This window comes from Antedon mediterranea, chromosome 5 (genome assembly GCF_964355755.1).
Source record: "Antedon mediterranea chromosome 5, ecAntMedi1.1, whole genome shotgun sequence".
Classification (NCBI taxonomy): Eukaryota; Metazoa; Echinodermata; class Crinoidea; order Comatulida; family Antedonidae; genus Antedon; species Antedon mediterranea.
In genome coordinates, this window is record NC_092674.1 from 272,663 (window position 1) to 295,613 (window position 22,951).

At 31.6% G+C, this 22,951-nt stretch overlaps 4 protein-coding genes across 10 annotated transcripts in view; all 4 read left to right on the top strand.

Annotated features, from left to right (window-relative positions):
* Positions 1 to 2,579, top strand: part of LOC140049190 (DNA repair and recombination protein RAD54B-like) — a 39,207-nt gene extending 36,628 nt beyond the window's left edge. For 4 of the 6 annotated variants that reach the window (XM_072094017.1, XM_072094019.1, XM_072094015.1 and 1 more), the window contains exons 20-23: positions 1,599 to 1,664; positions 1,799 to 1,912; positions 2,077 to 2,283; positions 2,373 to 2,578. In XM_072094017.1, the coding sequence (XP_071950118.1) occupies positions 1,599 to 1,664; positions 1,799 to 1,912; positions 2,077 to 2,283; positions 2,373 to 2,456 (471 nt within the window). In that variant the 3' untranslated portion in view covers positions 2,457 to 2,578. Of the gene's footprint in view, positions 1 to 1,598; positions 1,665 to 1,798; positions 1,913 to 2,076; positions 2,284 to 2,372 lie in introns of those variants that run through there. The other 2 variants (XM_072094018.1, XM_072094021.1) reach the window with 2 other exon arrangements.
* A 4,409-nt stretch (positions 2,580 to 6,988) lies between these two features.
* LOC140049022 (prostatic acid phosphatase-like) lies at positions 6,989 to 10,770 on the top strand. Of its 2 annotated transcripts, XM_072093833.1 has the most exons (10): positions 6,989 to 7,127; positions 7,445 to 7,540; positions 7,669 to 7,908; positions 8,011 to 8,109; positions 8,243 to 8,335; positions 8,706 to 8,829; positions 9,090 to 9,175; positions 9,493 to 9,599; positions 9,852 to 10,024; positions 10,261 to 10,770. In XM_072093833.1, exons 1-10 carry the CDS (start codon positions 7,032 to 7,034, stop codon positions 10,395 to 10,397), a joined length of 1,251 nt encoding a protein of 416 aa, XP_071949934.1. In that variant the 5' UTR covers positions 6,989 to 7,031; the 3' UTR covers positions 10,398 to 10,770. The 2 variants fall into 2 exon arrangements, with proteins under 2 accessions (XP_071949934.1, XP_071949935.1); XM_072093834.1 differs by lacking the exon at positions 8,011 to 8,109.
* A 2,066-nt stretch (positions 10,771 to 12,836) lies between these two features.
* Positions 12,837 to 18,628, top strand: LOC140048662 (glutamate-rich protein 6-like). Its single transcript, XM_072093432.1, has 13 exons — positions 12,837 to 13,001; positions 13,317 to 13,841; positions 13,979 to 14,135; positions 14,648 to 14,844; positions 15,013 to 15,191; positions 15,345 to 15,620; positions 15,771 to 15,990; positions 16,614 to 16,771; positions 16,951 to 17,045; positions 17,200 to 17,355; positions 17,733 to 17,961; positions 18,124 to 18,203; positions 18,290 to 18,628. The coding sequence occupies exons 2-13, from the start codon at positions 13,322 to 13,324 to the stop codon at positions 18,459 to 18,461; spliced, it is 2,439 nt and encodes an 812-aa protein (XP_071949533.1). The 5' UTR covers positions 12,837 to 13,001; positions 13,317 to 13,321; the 3' UTR covers positions 18,462 to 18,628.
* Positions 18,629 to 19,325: 697 nt separating this feature from the next.
* Positions 19,326 to 22,883, top strand: LOC140048687 (sperm axonemal maintenance protein CFAP97D1-like). The gene is made up of 5 exons (XM_072093457.1): positions 19,326 to 19,636; positions 19,887 to 19,967; positions 20,446 to 20,564; positions 20,782 to 20,998; positions 21,153 to 22,883. The coding sequence occupies exons 1-5, from the start codon at positions 19,544 to 19,546 to the stop codon at positions 21,360 to 21,362; spliced, it is 720 nt and encodes a 239-aa protein (XP_071949558.1). The 5' UTR covers positions 19,326 to 19,543; the 3' UTR covers positions 21,363 to 22,883.
* Positions 22,884 to 22,951: the final 68 nt, after the last annotated feature.

A 22,951-nucleotide genomic window follows, 5' to 3' on the forward strand; every position in this document is an offset into this window, starting at 1 on the left:
CCGATCACAAATCTTGCCCGTCCTGGTCTGCCAGTGTGAATCATGGCAGAGTCCGTGGTGGGCGTATGTTCGTCTCCTACCTGGCCTGGGCCAATGACTTCTTCTATCGCTCTTTTACTCGCTACAAGATTATCGATTACCTCTAACCGGATATCGTCATGCCCGATTAGATTATCGTTTCGATAATAACCTCCAGTCGCATTGGGAGTGGCATTAATAGATGTCTATCAATGTTACCATTCACATACTGTTCAAGTGTTTGACAGATTTCTTGCAAAGCAATAGCAATAGGAACATACGCCATGTTAAAGACTTTTGGGAATATGAGAGGGGACTATACATTTTATTCTAGCTGGAATATTTTTAATGAGTACAATTTCAGGGCATAACATGTCCATTGTTCCTAAAATGTTCTCATCTTATGGTTGTGGTTGTGGTTGATTTAATATTACACACTACGGAAAAAAAACCCCTTTTTTGAGAGAGTGTAATTTCCGGACATGTAGAGGTACCATATTTAAAAATGTGTACTGTTCACATTCAGTACCGAACACCTCCCCCCCCCCCCAATATAAAATCGGCGCCAACAGTTACAATTAAACAATAAAAAAAAAAACTACCTTTTAAAACTTGTCGAGTGGAATATCTACACTTTACATGCGTAAATGCGAATGATGTACAAAACTGATGTATGGAAAGTATGAAAATTAAAAAATAGTATATCAACTGATATATACGTAAGCGGAGCCAAAAGCTAACGTTTGAAAAGTTGTCGAATGAAATGTTATCACATGAAATCACGAACAAGCGAACGGTGTGTAATACTGGCCAATCGAAAGTAGGTGATTGAAATGCAACCACTTTAACTCAAGAAAATACGTTCGGTGCGAAAAATCGCCGTTTGGAAAGTCGATGCTTCAAATATCATGGTTTGAAATCACGAACAAGCGAACGGTGTGTAATACTGGCCAATCAAAAGTAAGTGATTGAAATGCAACCACTTTAACTCAAGAAAATACGTTCGGTGCGAAAAATCGCTGTTTGGAAAGTCGATGCTTCAAATATCATGGTTTGAACTCACGAACGGGCGTATCGTGTGCAAAACAGTTGTTTAAACTGTTGAACAGACGAACGGTGTATAAAACAGGCAATGTATTAGAATTAGAATTCGATGAACTATAATTAAGATGCTTTGTTTGAAATGTTCATGAACTACATGAAATGTTGATAAATGAGTTGGCTAATATATACTTGTATTAACGTTAGATTAATTCAATTATTGCTGCCTGGGCTCAACATTCTTTAGATGGTTTGTGTTATGGGTAGTTTGTTCGGCGTATTGTCGTTTGGGCTAGTGGTAGATGGTTACACATTGTATTGGATGGTGTAGATACTAGGTGAATGGTTTAAGTTTTCATTGAACTGCATGAGATAATATTGGATGGTTTGAATTTTGTACGAATTAATTATTGGTGGATGGTATGTATTATGTATTTTTGGCGGGTTTGGCTTTCCATACTGGTCGTTTTGTATTGCAGTTAACCATAATGCTGTGATTATATACATGTATGTATTTATACATTATGTTTGTTTTGTAGGCTATGGCTAGAATATGGCGAGATGGACAAATGAAAAAAGTGCATATTTACAGACTCTTGACTACAGTATGAATGTTGTTTTTTTGTTAAATTAGGTTTTCCAAACTATTTTTTTTGCATTTTTTTTCTACTACTAAAAGTAATTTATTACAGCATAATACACAAAATAATTTACATAATTACATTGTTTTGTATCACAGGGTACAATAGAAGAGAAAATTTACCAGCGACAGATAAGCAAGCAAGGACTTAGTGGAGCTATTGTAGATGCTAACATTAATACTAAGACTGTGTTCTCAACTGAAGAACTTAAGGTAACACTAAAACCATGTTCTGGACACGTCTGTTCTAGTTACTAGAGTATAATATTAATAATAATATCCATAATTCAATCAGCTATTGTAGTTTTCTTGCAAGATATGAGAATGAATTTTAAATAATATTAGTTTGAACTGTTTCTGCCTTTTTTCACTTATAGGATCTGTTTACACTACACACAGACTCCGCATGTGTAACCCATGACCTCTTGACCTGTAGCTGTTCTTCACACAAGCAACTAAATTCTACTGTTGAAGCTCCAAGACGACGATGTCAATTGGGTGACAAGTCAACTCCTCGAAGCATATCAATGGATGAACTACTTAAATGGCAGCACATTCCAGTATCTAAAGGCTCTATAAATAAGGTGTGTTATAAGTGTAATTACTAAATGTCTATACATGTATTTTACTTGGTTAATATATAAATTAACTCAATTGCTTATATTTATTTTAGGATCCATGTCTCCAAAGCGATTCAATCACTTTTATATTCCGCAATGAAGTCAATGAAGGTGATGGTACTCAATCAAGTCACTGATGAGTTTGTACCTGAAACTATTGCATGCTGGAAAATATACCTACACTTTTTAATACTGTACATTAATATTATTAATAAATATGCTACTTGCAAATATTCATTATAAACTTGTTTGTTTGCTTTATTGATATTATATCGTTATTATAATGTAGTAATTCTTATTACATACTGAAGTAACCCGGCTAGAAAATTAACAATTTTACAGTGACAATAATATATATGTATTTTACCAGTAAAATTGAATTTTTTTTTTTTTTTTTTTTTTTTTTTTTTTTTTTTTTTTTTCACACTTCAAAAATAATACAATGTGAAACATTAAGGTAATCAAACTAATTTAAACAAAATATATAGAGAAACTTGTACAACAAAGAAGTGTGAAAGGATGTCAAATAAGTATGGTACTTTAAGCTTGACCCCCTAACAAGACTGCAGTTACGGTACATGACAAAAACAGCACATGAAATATTGATATTTGCTGTACAAAATGCCTAGTAATAATTAGAGAATAACAAATATCAGTAATAGTTGTGATTAAAATATAATATATAAAAAATAGAATAACAATAAATTAACATAATTAAAAATAATCATAACACCTTATTCATCATATGCTTGGATTAGAGATTGCTTATATGTAATTTTAAAACTAAAAAGTGAAGGTTTCTTTATCAGTGAATGTGAAAGACTTTCCCAAAGTTTAGGTCCGGTATAAAGTATTGAATGACGTCTAATGTGCGAGTCGCAGTTTTTAACAGTGTATACATTAGTATTGGAAAAACGGGTAAAATGTGTATGGTTATCAGAAGGTTTAGTAAAGAGTGAACATATGTGGGTCGGAAGTAGATTATTTGTAAGTCGGTACATGAATAATGCAGTTTGAAGTTTATTAACATCAAAGACGTTGAGAGATTTGAAGTTAAAAAATAGGTGTTTTGAATGAGATCTGAATGATGCCCCTGAACAGATTCGGATTGCACGTTTTTGCAATTTAAAAATTCGGTCAATATTGGTAGTTTCGAAACTAGTCCAGGGGCATAAAGTGCTGAACTTGCCAAGTGTAACGGCCCAGGCAATGTTGCAGTATGATATGTACGGAAGAATTAAAGTATTATATAACTTAAATAAAATGTTTGATGGAAGTGTGTACTTTAATTTGTTCATCATACCAGTGTTTCTCGCAATTGTGTTGCAGATTGTATTGATATGATGTTTCCAAGATAATTTTGAGTCAATGGAGACGCCAAGAAATTTGGTTTCCTCAACACGTGTGATTACCTTGTCATTAATTAAAACTTTTAAGTTTTGAGAGATGGATTTTTTGTTTTTATGTTTAAATATAATATAATTTGATTTGGATTCATTTAGCGATAATTTATTGATTTGGAACCAATCAGAAACTTTGCGTAATTCACTATTAATTGTATTAACTAAAATTTGATCATTTTTATGAGAATAAATAATATTAGTGTCATCCGCATAAAGTATAAATTTGAGTAATTTGGAACAGTTGGGGAGATCGTTTATATATGTTAGAAATAATAAGGGACACCGAGTATGGAGCCTTGCGGATAAGGTAGCTTTTTAAGAGTTTAAGAGGAAGGCCTCTGACACCATAGTGCTAAAGTTTGTGAAGAAGTATCTTATGATTGATAGTGTCAAAGGCCTTACTCAAGTCAAGAAAAATACCAACGGTGTGTTCATTGTTTGAAAGTGCTGCAGAAGTCAGTTTATCATAGAGATCAGTTATTGCAGGGTCAGTGGAAAAAGCTTTTCTAAAACCGTACTGATGCTTAAAGAGGATATCGTATTTAGAAAAAAAAAAGTAGGCCTATAAAGTCTGTTGTAGATTAGGCGTTCTAAAACCTTGGACAGGCAAGGCAGCAGGGAAATCGGTCTGTAATTTTCAAAGTAATGGGGATCGCCTTTTTTGAAAATAGGAATTACTTTGGCAATTTTTAAAAGGTCTGGAAAAATTCCAGTTTGAAATGATAGGTTAAAAATATGGACTAAGGCTTGGATATAAAGTTTATGATGTTTTTAATAACTTGATTGGAAAATCCATCAGATCCTGGACTCTTATTGTCCCTAAGTTTTAAGATTATATCAACAATTTCAGTTTCCGTTATTGGAGTTAAATATAGAGAGTTTGAAATAAAGGAATGATTAAGAAATGATTTAAAATTTGAGTTGCCATTATATGAAATACTTTGCGCAAGGTTGTTCCCAATATTAATAAAATAATCATTAAATTGTTCAGCAATAAGTCCGGGATTAGTAATTTTACAATTGTTTTTAAAAAAGTGAGAGGGTTGGTTTTGTTTTTTATTTTTACCTAAGATTCCATTGATTGTTCGCCAGGTCTTATGAATATTGTTGGTATACTGGTTGAATTTTGAGGCATAATAGGCCCCTACTCTTTATTTGCTATGCGAAGTAAATTAGTTAGTTTGTTTCTATATTTTATGTATTTGTCCTTATCGGTCTGTTTCTTAGATTTGAGGTAGGCAGTATAGAGCTTATTTCTGGTACCAATTGATTTAATCAGACCGACAGTGATCCATGGTTTACGCTCTTTGCGAAAATTACGTTTAATACGTGTAGTTTTAATACTGGAATTGTACAGACTGGTTAACTTGTTATTAAACAATTGATAGGCACGATTGGGATTGTCATTATTCGCATATATATCGGACCAGTCTGTATTTAGGAGGTCAGCAGATAAGGATGATATAGATTCATCGTCAATTTTTTGTAGGAGGATGAACTTATTGCTATTGGAGTTAGGTGGCTGGGAATATTGATTTTGATGGGTTAAAGAAAAAACAGGAAAATGGTCAGAAATATCTGAGTAAGTGATGCCGGTAGAAATTTTGTCATATGTATTATTAGAGAAAATATTATCAATCAAGGTTGTCGTTTTTGTAGTTATTCGTGTAGGTTTAGTAATTAAAGGGAAGAAGTTGTTATTAAGCATTGCGTTAAGGAATTGGGACGTGCTATTATGAGTATTGCATTTTAACAGGTCTATATTGAAATCCCCGCAGATGTACGCTGTTTTATTTTCATTATTAACGATGTCGAGAATAAGGGAGATATTGATGTTAAATGAGGTCACCGATAACTCAGGCATACGATAAACAAGACCAAGAATGATGTTTTTCGGTTTGGCATTGATTTCAATAAAAATGGATTCGGATTCTTGAGAAATAAGAGATGAAAGATCGGATCGGTCGTTGTGTTGTGATCTCTGATCCAGGTATATGGCTACACCCCCTCCTGTTCTGGTTTTTCTAGATAACTCAATCAGTTTGTAGCCCTCAATGTTATAAAAAGAAAAATTTGTTTTATTGGAGTTGAAAAAGGTTTCAGAAAAACATAGGCCTAAGGCAGAGAAATCATGACTAATGGATTTTAAATAATCAGTTACTTCACTAAAGTGTTTAACGAGACTACGTGCATTTAGATGAAATAAACTGAAAGAAGAAACAATATTATTATATTTAGAGTTAAAATTATCAATGTGGTCATAATTACATGGTTCATGTAAAGTAGCATATTCGTCATTATCAATACGACCATTCATACTGATATCAAATGGATTTAAAATAAGAGAGTTGATCCGATCGTATTCAATATCGTGGTCAAGTGAGAAATGCTTTAAAACATGTAAGAATTCATCATTGTCAACTATTGAATTAAAAGGAAATAAGTTTCCAGTGCAAGAGAGGCAGATCCATGAATTTACTTCAGACCTATGTATACATATTTTATGAGCCATAGAATTACAAGCAGTGCATTTTAATAGGTCTGAGCCATGGACATTATTACATAAAATACAATTCATTGTAAGAAAATAAAATATTCAAATAAATACAAATGTTGTAAAGACATTCAGTTTGTAGTTTTGGGACAATATAGATACAATATGTATAGGCTAGTAAGATTAGGCAATGAAAAAATAAATAGTAAAATAAAACAATACAAAACAACAAAAGTAGAGCTATAAAAACATTGGTTCTGAGACAGCGTGTTGAAAGTATGATGAATGCTGTATTGAGATGTAGCCTACCGTATGCAAATTTGACATGTGGTAAGAGTGCTTTACAGAAGTAAATCAAACAGGAGCTCCCGGTATAATAATACGATGTAAAATTATTGTAATAGTGAACAGCTAACGGAAAACGATATCATTGCATATTTTAAAATAATATAATATAATGAAATACCTTTTTTACTACTGTCTGTTCAGTGGAGTTTGCTCTAATAAAAGTATGATTTTTGGTAAAAATGCAAATGAAAATATCATATTTTGTATAATTGACAATTTATACTGGTTGTTGTTGAGGAATAGTAGTGGCGGCCGCCAGATAATTAAGCGGCGACTACCAATCTAATTATTTAAGTGACGGCCGCTAGATAACGACTCTTTTTGATTACCTATTCCGTAATTTATTACCGTTCTGGAGTGCCATACTACACGGGAGATTCTATTCCATAAAAGGTAAAATCACTTAATGTTTTTTTTGTCGGATGCGGATCGCGTGTGAATAAGGAAGTCAAGAGATCGATCGTGAAATGTTGGTGCTAAGATTATTATTTTCAGCCCTTTTATATTCTAGATGGAATATTGTTTATGGTAAAAGTGATGATAAACTACTGCTGGTGAATGTGGTAAGTTGTCTCGGCAGCTACTAGGTTTGCTAATTGAGTATTTTAGCCTCAGTCTGATCAGCCTATTCTTCTCTCATGAATAGCTAGCTAGGCTTGGCATAGGCCTAGTCTGATTGTTTAGCGGATGCCGATTGCTTACTGTTGACATGTTGTAGAGAGTAAAGGTAGGCCTAGAGAGGTGGTCTTAATTTACTGTAGCTAGTGTAGGAGGCCCCAGGCCATCTGATTCATTCCATCTAACAGCATATATATTTCAATATTGAATTTTTTTTTATTTACTAAAATTTAAAAAATCCATTTTTTATTAAATTTTTCAGTTATATCGACATGGAGACAGATCACCTACATGTGCATATCCAAACGATAAATACAAGGAGGATTATTGGCCGCAGGGTTTTGGTCAACTTACACAGGTAAACGATACTTTCAGAATTTAGACTCAATTCCTCCAGTTTTTTCGCTGATCAGAATAGCAACAGCAAGCACTGAAAAGCTTTCTTCACAATTAAAATGATTACAAGCTCATCTTCTCTTCTTATAGATTGGTATGAATCGGCAGTATGATCTAGGCAAGTTCCTTCGCACCAGATATGATGATTTTCTGAATGAAACCTACAAGCGATCACAGTTTGTAGTGCGTAGCACTGATGTTGACCGCACACTTATGTCTGCCCAATGTAATCTTGCTGGACTTTATCCTCCAGTTGGACATCAAAAATGGAATCCGGAACTACCATGGCAACCAATACCTGTTCATGATGTGCCGATATCAGAGGATTATGTAATTAATTTTGTTTTTTAATTTGTGCTACTCAATACATTCATTCATCGTTTTTTTTAATGTAATGATCTATCAAGACATTCAATTCAATTTAATGTGTAGGTACTAAGAACAGATGGGGTAAACTGTCCATTATATAATAAACTCTATGAAGATGTACTCAACAGCCCAGAGGTTAAGAAACTGAATGAAGATAATAAGGTATAAAACCTAATATTTTAATATTAAACTGCTCATTATCTATGTTTCAATTTTAATATGTACTACATACTGTAAATATGAACTACTTTCCTACGCCAACTGTACTAACACTCTAGTATACACTTGTATTCAGAAATTTCTGGAGAATGTATCAAAAAATGCTGGATATAATAAAACTCTTAAAATATCGGAAATATGGCATCTATATGACCCAGTGTTTGTGGAGGTAAGAGATACACATCAAATCATTCTCTATTCTGAGTTTATTGTAAAATATGGCATCTATATGACCCAGTGTTTGTGGAGGTGAGAGATACACATCAAATCCTTCTGTATTCTGAGTTTATTGTATATTATTTTATTTATACTGTTTTCTCTTTGTAATTACAGTATATGCATTATTAATAAATCTGATTGTTGCTTGTTAATTATAAATACTGCATAATAATTCTTGTATAACTATAAATAACAGAACTGTGGTTTCAGTTTCATTTGTTTATTTGTCTGTCTTGTTTTCTTTTTTCCTATCTCTCGATTATTTTATTTAATGTTACTGAACTTTTTAAATGAACTTCACAAGATATTTTTTACTGTAGAGAATGAATAATTTAACTGAGCCTGGTTGGCTTACAGATGGAGTGTTTACCAACATTACTCATTTGGCAGATATTGGTATGGCAAATCTATTCAAAGGCAAAGATATTGGGAAGTTAAAAGGAGGTACTATTAGATACATATGTTTTTAAAAATCCAGTTTAAATTTCACATTGCAAATCAACAAACCACCACTCCTTCTTTTTAGACAACTTCTAATCATTATTCATTTGTACTTTTTCAGGTAATTTAGTACAACTGATGACTGAAAATATGAATAATAAGACTAAAGATGAAGATAGTAGGGTTAGGGTTAGGCCTCCCCCTATACTTAGAATGGAATAATCCACCTAACCCTAATCATTATTCATTTGTACTTTTTTCAGGTAATTTAGTACAACTGATGACTGAAAATATGAATAATAAGACTAAAGATGAAGATAGTAAAATGAAGTTTTATATGTATTCAGCAGTAAGAACAAATATTATTTATCAAAATTGCCATAGACCATAATGGTTAGTAAATCCAATTTACAGTATGTGACCTCCCATACATATCAAAATACTTTACTCTCTGTGGCCTCTTCCAGCTCCTCATAACCTGAAATTAGTAATACTTAGTATTGTATTTTATAAGTTACATAGTTTAATAAGACATATTTTCTTTATAGTTTTGTTTGGGGATTTCATAATCATAAATATTTTATTAATGTGATGTCAAAGTGTCTTTCCTGTTGGCTACAGTATTATTGTGTATTTTTCTTGATTTTCTAATATATTTTTTTTTAGCATGACACAACATTAGCTGCATTCTTATCTGCACTACAAATATATAATGGATTCCAACCGCCATATGCTACCTGTGTTGGTGTTGAACTTTGGAAAAACAGCAAAATGTATGTATGTTTGCATTACAAATCTATAGATAAACCTAAATCAACTGTTTAATGACAAGAGATCAACATTTTCATTTTATGTAGAAACCACTGTGTCAATAGTATCACAAAAAAGGCTTAAAAGTTTACTGATTAAAATGAAGCTGAAAATAAGCACCTCAATCATCTTTTGTTTGTAGATTTAAAGACCTATTTCCAGATTGTGATGTTACAATGTTGTTTTATCTACTAAAAATACTTTTTTTCCCGCAGGGAGCCTTATGTAAAGATATGGTACAGGAATGATTCTACAACAGAACCATATGACCTATCTATCCCAGGATGCAACATAACTTGTAGTTTTAATGACTTTAAGGCTTTAACCAAAGACATATTACCTGGTGATATTAAAAAGGCTTGCCAGTTGTCATCAACCGATCAAATGGGTCAGTTCGAATTTTTAATAGAAATTTAGATAACAAAAAAAGTGATTTGTATAGCGACACATTAAAATAATAAGTTGCTTACTGAAGCGTAGAAAGAGGAAAATAAAATAAACCAGGAAATACCCTGTTATATAGATACTGACATGTTAGCATTTTTGTCAATGATGCATCTTGATATTTTTATATAATAATCAAGTTAAATGTATTTTTTATATTATTTTGTTTTTGTTTTATAGGTTACTTAATCCCAGTAGCAGTTGGTGTGTCAGTGCTTGTTTTAGTAATTATTGCACTGTTGGCGTTTAAAGCAATAAGAAGTACAAATACAAAATATCGACGACAGATTAATGAAGATAATGAGCCATGTATATGACAATATAGCCAAATTCCTGTAATTGATGATTTTGAAATGGAAAACATGCACTAAGTTTGGATATTAATTAACATGCCCTCATGTGTACAGTCACCTCTCCAACAATCTTTACAAATTAAAATTATTATTAATGATTATTCAGTGATTTCCAGAATGCTTATACTGTAGGTATAGGAACTACTGTAAATACTAGTTGTGTAATTATACTTAACTAATTTGGGTGTAAATACTAGTTGTGTAATTATACTTAACTAATTTGGGTGTAAATACTAGCTGTGTAATTATACTTAACTAATTTGGGTGTAAATACTAGTTGTGTAATTATACTTAACTAATTTGGGTGTAAATACTAGCTGTGTAATTATACTTAACTAATTTGGGTGTAAATACTAGTTGTGTAATTATACTTAACTAATTTGGGTGTAAATACTAGCTGTGTAATTATACTTAACTAATTTGGGTGTAAATACTAGTTGTGTAATTATACTTAACTAATTTGGGTGTAAATACTAGCTGTGTAATTATACTTAACTAATTTGGGTGTAAATACTAGCTGTGTAATTATACTTAACTAATTTGAGTGTAAATACTAGTTGTGTAATTATACTTAACTAATTTGGGTGTAAATACTAGCTGTGTAATTATACTTAACTAATTTGGGTGTAAATACTAGTTGTGTAATTATACTTAACTAATTTGGGTGTAAATACTAGCTGTGTAATTATACTTAACTAATTTGGGTGTAAATACTAGTTGTGTAATTATACTTAACTAATTTGGGTGTAAATACTAGCTGTGTAATTATACTTAACTAATTTGGGTGTAAATACTAGTTGTGTAATTATACTTAACTAATTTGGGTGTAAATACTAGCTGTGTAATTATACTTAACTAATTTGGGTGTAAATACTAGTTGTGTAATTATACTTAACTAATTTGGGTGTAAATACTAGCTGTGTAATTATACTTAACTAATTTGGGTGTAAATACTAGCTGTGTAATTATACTTAACTAATTTGAGTGTAAATACTAGTTGTGTAATTATACTTAACTAATTTGGGTGTAAATACTAGCTGTGTAATTATACTTAACTAATTTGGGTGTAAATACTAGTTGTGTAATTATACTTAACTAATTTGGGTGTAAATACTAGCTGTGTAATTATACTTAACTAATTTGGGTGTAAATACTAGTTGTGTAATTATACTTAACTAATTTGGGTGTAAATACTAGTTGTGTAATTATACTTAACTAATTTGGGTGTAAATACTAGCTGTGTAATTATACTTAACTAATTTGGGTGTAAATACTAGTTGTGTAATTATACTTAACTAATTTGGGTGTAAATACTAGTTGTGTAATTATACTTAACTAATTTGGGTGTAAATACTAGCTGTGTAATTATACTTAACTAATTTGGGTGTAAATACTAGTTGTGTAATTATACTTAACTAATTTGGGTGTAAATACTAGTTGTGTAATTATACTTAACTAATTTGGGTGTAAATACTAGCTGTGTAATTATACTTAACTAATTTGAGTGTAAATACTAGTTGTGTAATTATACTTAACTAATTTGGGTGTAAATACTAGCTGTGTAATTATACTTAACTAATTTGGGTGTAAATACTAGTTGTGTAATTATACTTAACTAATTTGGGTGTAAATACTAGCTGTGTAATTATACTTAACTAATTTGGGTGTAAATACTAGCTGTGTAATTATCCTGAACTAATTTGGTACAGTAGTATACTTCATTTTTATACTGCTATTTTAGTCAGACATTATTTATTGGGCCTACAGGGTATTATATTTGTATATGGTAGATCAGTTTGTTTATCATTAAAGATAATTAATTTCAACATTTATGACTAACTGGTGGTATTGATAGTACTGTAACTGAACTGAACTTTTATTGTATCTCTTTTAAATCAGAGGCACAGTCTCAAATGAGATGTTCAACAAGTTTACAGTGAGTAATACACACACACTTAAATATAAATACAAAACAAGAAATTAGACATAAGAACAAATTACAAAAAAAAACCAAAAACTGAATATTATTGTATCTCTTTTAATCAGATCAATTATAAAAAAAATATATTAAATATTTTGTGTCTACTTACCATCTTTAATTGAATTAATTAATTATATGTACTGTTTCTGTAACATATTATATTTGTTTTAATATGCTGGCTATAATCGTGGTTGAAGACATAGACAATAAAATTATAGCGGGAAAACATTTTAGGATCAGCAATGAATTGTTAATTCTAGAAATTTATGGAAAGAAATGAAAAATGAGTTTGGAAATTGGCGTCCCCCTATACTTAGAATGGAATAATCCACTATGGTAAGCAAACCAATTCATGACATCATTAATTATGAACGCGTGTACGTTTCCTAGCAACGAAGTAAATGATTTCCTAAATCTTCTGACAAAACTTTGACGACATGTTTCGCTGCTGCTGGGCATGCAGGCTGTGTGTGGGCACAACATAAAAAACAGAAGCATATCTAGCTGCATAGGCTACGCCTACTAGCCATAAATACATATTATGAATAAAACCTATATAATGTAGAGAAAAAGTAAATTAATTTGTGGTAAGTACTTCCATTCTAGGGTCTAGCTAGCTAGGCTAGGCCAACAAAGTAGGGAGCAGAGAGAGAGAGAGAGGCTAGCCTACTAGGCCTAGCTAGCTAGCTGTTAGTTTAGTGTTATGACAAAGACTAGGCCTACTAGGCCTAGCCTTAAAGGAGCAAATAAATAACGTGTAGCCTATCTTAGTCGTAGGCCTATACGTACTGTACAGTAGGCAAACTAGGCCTAGGCCTCTAGCTAGTGGTACTTATTTATAGGCCTAGCCTAGTAGTTTGTATGATAAATTAACAATTTTTATTTTTTCCATTTATTTATAGGCCAGATGGCGGATGATACACGATCACCCGATGTAAAAACAACTGATAATGTACACAGCGATGATGCACAAGAGGGTGCTGAAGTTGATGCTTTGTCTTCCACATCAACCAACAAGACAATTGGAGAAATACCTCCTCCAAATCAGCAAGTAGTTCGCCGAACATCTAGTCTTACAATTGAAAATGTAAAAAAACTCGAGGAGGCGGCTAATAAAGAAGATAAAGAGTCCGAGCAAAGACCAGTGAGCCCTACCAAGTCTTACATAGAAATCCAAAACTCAAGAACTTCCAGTCCATTAGCACCTCTCAGAAGTTCCTTGATTGTTTCAAGAGACATTGAGGGCAGTGGTTCTCGACAAGACAGTCTGACAAACTTAGTAACTTCTTCTGAGATAAGGACAGGTAGTCCTAAACCACTTCCACCAATTAAGAGAAATATAGATGATGCCTGTGATGAGGATAATATAGCCAGTGTTGCTGCAAATGAAAAAACATCCCACAGTACTCTTCTTAATCAACGCGATAGTAAGATAAATGTTTAGAAATTAATTCCTTTACTTTTTTAAAAACATTTTATTAAGATAAGCCAGACTTATTTGAAAATTTAAAATAAACAATTTCATCTCCTAAAGTAATGAATTTTGATTTTTCATTTTTTAAAGACCAACCAAGGATTCTAAGCTTTAGAAGAGAACTTCCAGAATCAAGTGAAACAGTTGATGATTCTGTAGTATCCAATCGATCTGCTGTTAAAACACCTGATAGTAGTGTGTCAAAGAAAACAGAGAGATCTGTATCATTTAAACAAGTACATGACGAGTATGTATGCCTCTGTCTTAAATACACCCGAAGCTACATAGGCTACTAGATAAAGTATTGATTTCCTTACCCTTTTCCTTTTCCATGTAGGTAAACGCCTTTTTCAGATCATTTAGTTCACGTCTTTGCGAATTCAATTCAGTGTTCATTTCATGATATGATGATTCTAGTTTCGTGAGGCGATTCCCAAATGTATCCAAGGTAGTAATAATTCAATCGATCTTAACATGTAGAGCTTGAATATCCGTTGCATCATCGCTAGGCGTAACATCCTGCGTACCTAGATTAGCCGGCCGTGCTGGCGACATAACCTTAGCAGCTGTAGCTGCTGCGGTTCGTTTAGGAGGCATTGTGATAAATATGTGTAAACCGGGAGCTCAGGGCAAACACGTCTTACTCGCTCAAGCACATGATTCAATGATATATATATATATATACAAAAGAATTTAAGTACAAACTTGAATAATGAGATTTTGTAAATTTTCAATAATAATTATTAATTCATATTTCAGACGGCCATCAAGCAAAGGGTCAGAACGACAGAAAGGAATTTTAAAATCACCCGCAGTTCGTGAAATTATACGAACAAAGGACAAAGAAGGTCAAGAATATGTTCAGGTTTCCATAGCAACAGAAACAGAATGGAGCTGGTTTGAAAGCATGAAACTTGTTGGTAAAGAAAATCTACAAGACGACTTGGAGAGTAAAGGTATTCACTTTTATAAACTAATGATACATGACGACAGGGAGTATTGAGTATACCTGCTCAGAAAATCATGGAGTAAACCCAAATGATAAACAAAGTTGACTCTGGATATGCCCAGTTCAAATATTAATGTCAATTTGCAATATAAAATTGTATTTTCTAACCTTCTAGATCAGATTGTTGAAGATGACATTGGCCAAAAGAGCAGGAGTCATCAGTCTTCATTTGTGTCTATGGGGTCTGATGCAACAGAAGTCACATTTATTGATCACCAGGCAAATGTTGAACCATGGAAATCAAGAAGTGGCTATGAAGGTCTTCCTCCATTACAACTTGACTCTGAGTCTGAGGTTTGTTCTTACTCTTTTCCTCATTTGATATTTATATTGGTTATTTTTTAATAGAGAAATGCTCATTAATATCTTTAATAGTTTCTGTAGAAATTCTTAAAAGAAAACAATGATTCTAATACATTATTAATTTAATTCATGACATGTTTTCAGTTTTCAGATGATGATATTGCCAGCGACTTTGCTTCCAACTTGGAGCTTGTTCCAAACATTGGACCTCCTCTGATTTTAAAATACCAAAGAGAATCTGAGAAAGCAGAGATAAAAGTAAAAAATCCAGTAATTTTAGAAGAGCCGCGAATGAGCCCTGATTCCTTAGCTCTCAGTGAGGAGATTGATGGTATATTTAGTGGCCAGTGTGAATTCTGTTTCAAAGATATACAACCTTTTCCATCGCCAGAGATGATGGAGGCTTTCTCAGAAAAAGATGTAAGTTTTTCAATAGTCTTGCATACATTTATATTGAGTTGAGTAATAATGCAATAATGATGCAAATGTTGAATTCAGTAATTGAGTAGTGGTTACAAATATAGACATACAACAATGATTTCAGTATCAATTAATTAATTTTTCCCAAAGCTTTTCTGTTGTCCGGACTACCAGAAATTTGTTGAATTTACAATAACACACAGTCCTAGTGCAGAATTTTCTGTGGATCTAATCGACGTTGCTCCTCACGCTCCATTTGGAAGTAAACAAGCTCGCCGGGCTGCTAAAGAACGAGCTGCACAGAGAATGAGGGAACGTGAAATGGCACGACAAAAGGCAGCTGGAGCTAACCAAGCCAATTTCTATGCTTGTGAGTTGTTTGTAGTTCATAATAGTTTTAGTTTACTAGAAAAGAATATACTTATTTGGATGTGTTTATAAATCAAAATGTAAACTTATGTTTATGTCCTTAATTAAACCGATTGGCCAGTAACAGTATAACAATAAATATATCATTTACTAACTGCATGTTTCTTTTGCTTTACCATCCTGTTTTACTGCTGTTTTTTAAACTGGCAAACTGCATGCATTTCATCTTCAATAATAGTACAAGGTAAGATTTTGATTGCAAATTAATTTGAAATTACCACAATATATTAATATTATTACCATACTACTAATATAATTAAATACATTATTTATAATTACCACAATATATTAATATTATTACCATACTACTAATATAATTAAATACATTATTATAATTACCACAATATATTAATATTATTACCATACTACTAATATAATTAAATACATTATTTATAATTACCACAATATATTAATATTATTACCATACTACTAATATAATTAAATACATTATTATAATTACCACAATATATTAATATTATTACCATACTACTAATATAATTAAATACATTATTATAATTTCCAAAACTGTACTATAATTAACAAGCATTGCTTTATTGTGTATAGTTGCAAGACAAATGAAAACCATCAACTACTCATTGTCATCACAAAAATACATTGATGATGGATGGACGCTTAGACCAGCAACGGCTGACAGTGACGAGTCTAAGACACCAGATATCTTTGAACCAGAACCAATTGATCCTCCAGCCTTCAGAAACATGGTACACATTTATTATTAATTTATAAATAATTAACAATGGTTTTGTAACCTGTAACTACAGATAAAAAGTGACATCCATTTTCATATTGAGACTTAGAGTCAAGTATGGCTAGTACATTTTAGAACATAATACAATCTACACAATGTTATTATGATGAAGTATGTGATTTGTATCTGCAGAAGCAAGGCTTGAGTGGAGTAAACATACTTGAGAAAACTTATGAGGATGGCAAGTCTTTTCTGATCATGTTCCCTGATGGAACTGGTACTGTTTTGTATCCTTTCATGTTGTATTCATGTTTTATTCAATATTTTACATAAATTACCTTTGAATAGATATGTGTCTAATGTAAGGTTGTGTGAGTAGAATGAAAGTCTTTAAACACTTGTAAGATAATTTATAATGTTACCTTAACTAAAAGCTCTTAGCTACCCTTCTGGTCACCCTGCTATAATGATACTTTCAACTGAAAAGGGCAAGTACACTTACATTGTACATGATGACCGTCCAGGTACTCAAATCATTCAGGCTGTGTTTGAACCATCTGGACAGGGTACATGCTATCATCCTAATGGAGTGGTCAAGTAAGAAACGTCTATATAATTATTTATGGACAGAGTACCCAAAGCCTATATAAATATATGTACATTTCGGAAACATGCTGAACGTTTTACAATTTAGTAGTTTTATATCCTCTGCTTTAATGGATTTTTTCAAGAGCTTTTTCAACTTTAATTCTATTATGCTGTCGGAAGTTCTTCAAGATTATTCACGAACATTATTCACGACATCGTCTTAAACACTTTGGTGTCAATCAAGGATTGGAAGAGCTTTAAAAAAATCTGTAAAAGCACCAGCTGATGTAAACTACTTAAAATATATATACAGTATATCAAATATGTGAAGCAGCATTTAACTAATTATTATGTATTCTAAACAGATTGACTTACTTTAATTTAAGGTTGAATATGAACCAATTTGGTGGAGTGTTCCTCGATGGTCAAGGTGCTAGGAAGAAGCGTTGGACTTGGAAAGATCATACAACACATGTACATGCACCACCTTTCCAACCAATATGCTTTGCAATATCTAAGTATGTGAGCTTAAGGTGCTTAGCACAAGACCAAATCACTCTTCTCTATAGCTGCAATAAACGCAGTGTACGATTTAATGTTGGTGTTAAATTGAAGGTACAGCATATTGACTTTTTAAAAATATTTAACTATTTTTTATATTTATTAGTACAAATTATTTAATAATGTACTATTATTATATGAAAGTACTTAGTGGCAGTTGTTACCAACTTAAGATATTAAACTCATTCTAAGTTGTGGTTCTATTATGTTTTACAGCTTATTGCACCTGAAAACATTCCATTACCTGACATCGATGAAGATGCGCTTTTCATTTCTGAAGTCAGGACTTATGTTCGGTAAATATTATGTTTTTTTTTGTACTTTCACTTAGGAACCAACAAACTTTTAAATACTGTCACTAACATTTCTGTCTTATTCACAGATTGGTAGTTGATAAGGTTGGCAATCTCTTGAAATTTTCAAAGTCTCCAAAATTAGAAAACCTGCGACCTCCACTGCGCATTCAGCATGATGTTATAAAGAATGAAAGGCTGAAGGGCAAGAAGGTCGACCGTAAAGTAGACAAGAAACACGCTCTTGTTACTGTCAACTAGAAACATTTACAAGCTTATTTGTAATTCTTAATGTCTGATTAATTGATGTAAAAAGTTCAAATGGTATAATTGTAATATCGATTTTATCATGTTATTATTTCTGGTGGCTAGAAAATAAAATATATTTTTTTCAAATTGTTTGAAATAAAATGTTGAATGAAACTGTATTTTGTTGTTTTTGTCTTTTTAAATCACCAACTATAGCAATAAGTCCTGTACAGGTCCAATGGGGTGATTCACCAACTATAGCAATAAGTCTTGTACAGGTCCAATGGGGTGATTCACCAACTATAGCAATAAGTCCTGTACAGGTCCAATGGGGTGATTCACCAACTATAGCAATACGTCCTGTACAGGTCCAATGGGGTGATTCAAATCAAAACACCGACGAAATACCAATAAACAAAAATTTATAGATTTCTACTGTAAATAGTTTGGAGTATATGATATATTTTTGTTATACTAGGCTATATTATTAATTTGTGGAGAACATGGTTAAATTGGAGTGTCCAATCATAATTAGAAGTAGTCATTTTCGTCATCATTATGCTCGACTGTTAAGTTACCTCATTAATATTCATGAGGAGAAAGAACGAATATAAATATTCAATTACTTTCAACATAGGCCACTATAGAATAATTATTGTAGTGAGTGTATTGAGAATTAATCGATATTTACGAAATTAATACTGATGAGAGATATAAATTGTACAACAAACATCAGAAAGACGTTTTTTAAATTATTTTAAATTAATATTAAAAGATCTGATCAAGAATCTAGACTGACAACTGTTGTTATAAATTGTCTATATGTATAAATTAAAGTAAAACGATAGGCAATACAAAATAATAAAAATACTTTTTTGTAGATACACGACGCAATGCTGATTTGTGTCAAATTGCTATATACTGTTCCTATGGCGACAAGCAGATCATGTGACCGATGTCAACAAACTAAACAGACTAATTGATTGGAGATTCTCCCCGCAGCAGCAGAAGCAGACAGGCTTGACTGGTCGTAGTTACGACTGCCCGAGGAAACACACATTTATCCTTATTTTTATAACATTAAAGTTTAAAATATGCACAAATCGTATCAGTCTATTCTTCCGTGTCAGAGTAGAATATTACAGAAAAGATGGGATCTACGATATTACGAAGAACATCGACAAAAGGTAAGTACTTATTACTAAGGCTAAGTTCTCAGTGGGCGACGTGCTTTGTTGTTTGTTTTGACATAAGCAAGGTTTGTTGTATCTGGGCCGGTTTCGTCATGACACCTACTCTACTGTTGTATGTAGCTATCCTACTGGGTGGCCTAGATTTAAGGATAGCAGTTTTTATAAACCTGATGTACTTAAAACCGTAAGTGTTGAGTAAGATACAGAAACTATACGGTAACAAAAAAAATCTTTTTTTTTTCAGGTTAAGGAAGCAAAATCAATGGTTGATACATCTGCCCCTAAAACATATGTCCATCTTCATCTTAAACTTAAAAAATTACAGGTAAATAGCCTACTTGACTTGTACCTATGTTTCAACTTATTTTGTGTATGAACTTTTTTGTTTCATGTAGAGCAAACAATTTTGTTTTCTTCATTCAGTAACATAAACTAAGATTGTATATGTATTAATTGTATTCATATATTTTATATATAATATCCAATCCAGAGTTTTGATTTTTAAATTAAAATACACAGTTAGCAAACAGTAACTAATTGTCACCTAACCTTTTAATTAAGACTTTAGTACTAAAAGCAAATTTTTTATTACAGTTCATGGACCTAAATTAAGGAATAACTTAAAAGAGAATCTAAAAAAATGTGAAAATGCAAAAATATTCAGACATCAAATGAAGTTTAATTATTTGGAAAATTATCATTCATAAATGTATTATTATTATTCCACTTTTACCTAATTTTTATATTGTTTAAGTTTTCATTAATTGAATAAATGTGAAATGAATAAATGAATTGTTTTCCAGTTAGAAGAAGAGCGCTTAGCAACGATAGAACGTGATAATCGTATATTGCTTGAGAAGATGTCTTTAATTATGCGTACTAAAGGACGTGTTGATAATAGGAATGACTATGAATACAAAAGGTGAATATATAATACAGTATATGATTATTCTATACGGTAAAGAAAATTATAAATTATTTTTGTAAGGAATGACACACTTATCTTAGTTTTTATATTTATCTTTCTTAATTCGTAATACTAAAACTATTAACTATAAACATACTGGTCGTAACAACTATAAAAATCAATTTTGGTAACCTCATAAAAATTCAAATTATTCTTTTCTCATCTACCCAAGTCTAAACAAAGAAAAACGTCAACGAGAATTATTGAGAGTAACAAGAGAAAACCAGGAAATTTTGAGACGTATTTTAGCAAGAGAACCAGAATACAACCACTTAAAATGGGAGCAAGAATGGGAAGAGAATGAAGCTTTTATTGACAACATTTCAAGATTTCCCCGAGACTGGTGGGAGCTTGAGCAAAAAGAAAAGGAGCTGCAGAGATTACAAACGGTAATAACATTTGGTAACAAAGAAAGGATTAATTACAACTTTCAGATAATGATACATAGTAGCTAATATCATTTCATGTCCAACGCAGATTGGCTGAAAGAAATAAACTTATCAATCTATTAACATTTTAATTGTGAATTATATTTTTACATAGGCTGAAGCAAAAGCAAATAGGTCAAGGCCAGCATCAAGAAAAAATAAAAAGAAAGACAACAAGGCAGAGGAAGAAAATGAAGAAGGGGAAAACACGGAAGAAGAACAAAACAAGAAAGAGGATGAAAACAATAAAGAGGATGAAAACAAGGAAGAGGAAAAAGAAAGTGAAGAGAGAGAAGAAAAGGAGGCAGAACCAGTAACAGAATAAGGTTGTTTGTTTTTATAATAAATTATACAAAAACAACTGACACAATCTTTGGCAATATCTGTGACACAAAAATATGATGTACCCATAATATATAGACATGATGATGTCATATGACTACCATGTTTGGGCATATCACTACCATATTTGGGCATGACAGCTTAAGCTTGGATAGAGTAGACTTATTGCTCCATGGTTGGTATGCCAACATAATTAAGTGCAAATAAAAAAAACACAGTTTTTTTTTCAACATTTTAGGTTTGTATACTGTAAGGTGAGGTACTGTAATATATTTTTAAGTTTCAATTTATTTTAATTATATTGTCTGTCTTTGAATATTAATTAATGGTTTTGATATATGCTAATTTTACCCACCAATTATGTAATAATGATTAATTCGTAGAAATGTTATTTAAAAACTTGAATAAAAGAGGATTGGAGTTGCTTTTACAAACCAAAAATATATTTAAAGAAATGTAACAAATGTATTAAGATTGTTACTAAGCTACCAAAAGCTACGTATGAAATGTTTCAATAGAATACATTTAAAATAAGTAAAAAAAATCAATAGAAAGTCAGGATCTTGTGAAGCTTTGATACACTTTAAAACTGTTTTATACAGTATGTATATAATATGCCTATTCTGCAAAATGCAATTTACACTGATATTTGTTGATGTGTACATAGTTACGGTAAACATCATCTGCTTTTGTGTCCTGCATGCATAAAGCCATATGAAACAAATAAAATAATGTTTGCTGCTTTAATTAACTTCCATTTTCTATTTTATTCAAATCCTGGTTCATTATTTGTGCATAATTTTAAATCTCCATTCATTTGCATAAAGATTTTGAATATCTTAAAACCAGGGTAACTCGACTTCTCTGATTGAAACACTATACTGTTTTCACTGCACTTAATACAGTTTGCTGGGCTATGCAACACGTTATTATATTTCAGCTCTCAGCTATATCTTCGCAATACGCCTTTGTTTGTCTCACGATATTGATTATAGTACTTTAATAACCAAAATTGATTGGAAATTTGTTGAGATGTATTATTGTTAAATTAGTTATAAAAATCATCCTATTTATGTTGCAAGACACAATCGTTATTGATTGTGAAGAGGAGGCAAGTGAGATAATCAAATGTTATTGATTGGTGGCTGTATATTAAAAAAAAGATAATACTGTACTCTATTTTACAATTCTTATTTTGGGGAATATTGTAAAAGTAATTTAAGAAATAATTTTTGTCATATACAGAATGAAATATAGGCAAATTTATTTTAATTTTCAAAAATCTTCCAAATTGTATGTGAAGTACCGCAGAAAAAGAATATATTATGGATTGTAGATCATAATGTTTACTATTTTTTTAATTTATGCTAATAAAAGCTCAGTGCAACAATGCACAACTTTAGTGGTTTTTCTAATCTTTGAATATAGTATTTGTGTATTTTGTATTTTAAATATCACCCTTGTTAACTATGATGCCAACTTAAACAGTATATTATTGGAAAAAAAAATCAAAACTTTAAAAATGAATCAAACCAATCATCTTAAAACGATACTTTTTATCTAATTAAAAAA

Coding starts and splice junctions, on each gene's coding strand:
- LOC140049022 (XM_072093833.1), top strand. CDS start 7,032: ATGTTGGTGCTAAGATTATTATTTTCAGCCCTTTTATATTCTAGATGG. Junction 8,830..9,089: donor TATTGGGAAGTTAAAAGGAG/GTACTATTAGAT, acceptor TACTTTTTTCAG/GTAATTTAGTACAACTGATG. Junction 9,600..9,851: donor CTTTGGAAAAACAGCAAAAT/GTATGTATGTTT, acceptor TTTTTCCCGCAG/GGAGCCTTATGTAAAGATAT.
- LOC140048662 (XM_072093432.1), top strand. CDS start 13,322: ATGGCGGATGATACACGATCACCCGATGTAAAAACAACTGATAATGTA. Junction 14,845..15,012: donor AGACGACTTGGAGAGTAAAG/GTATTCACTTTT, acceptor CTAACCTTCTAG/ATCAGATTGTTGAAGATGAC. Junction 17,046..17,199: donor GATGGAACTGGTACTGTTTT/GTATCCTTTCAT, acceptor AAAAGCTCTTAG/CTACCCTTCTGGTCACCCTG.
- LOC140048687 (XM_072093457.1), top strand. CDS start 19,544: ATGCACAAATCGTATCAGTCTATTCTTCCGTGTCAGAGTAGAATATTA. Junction 20,565..20,781: donor AATGACTATGAATACAAAAG/GTGAATATATAA, acceptor CATCTACCCAAG/TCTAAACAAAGAAAAACGTC. Junction 20,999..21,152: donor AGCTGCAGAGATTACAAACG/GTAATAACATTT, acceptor ATTTTTACATAG/GCTGAAGCAAAAGCAAATAG.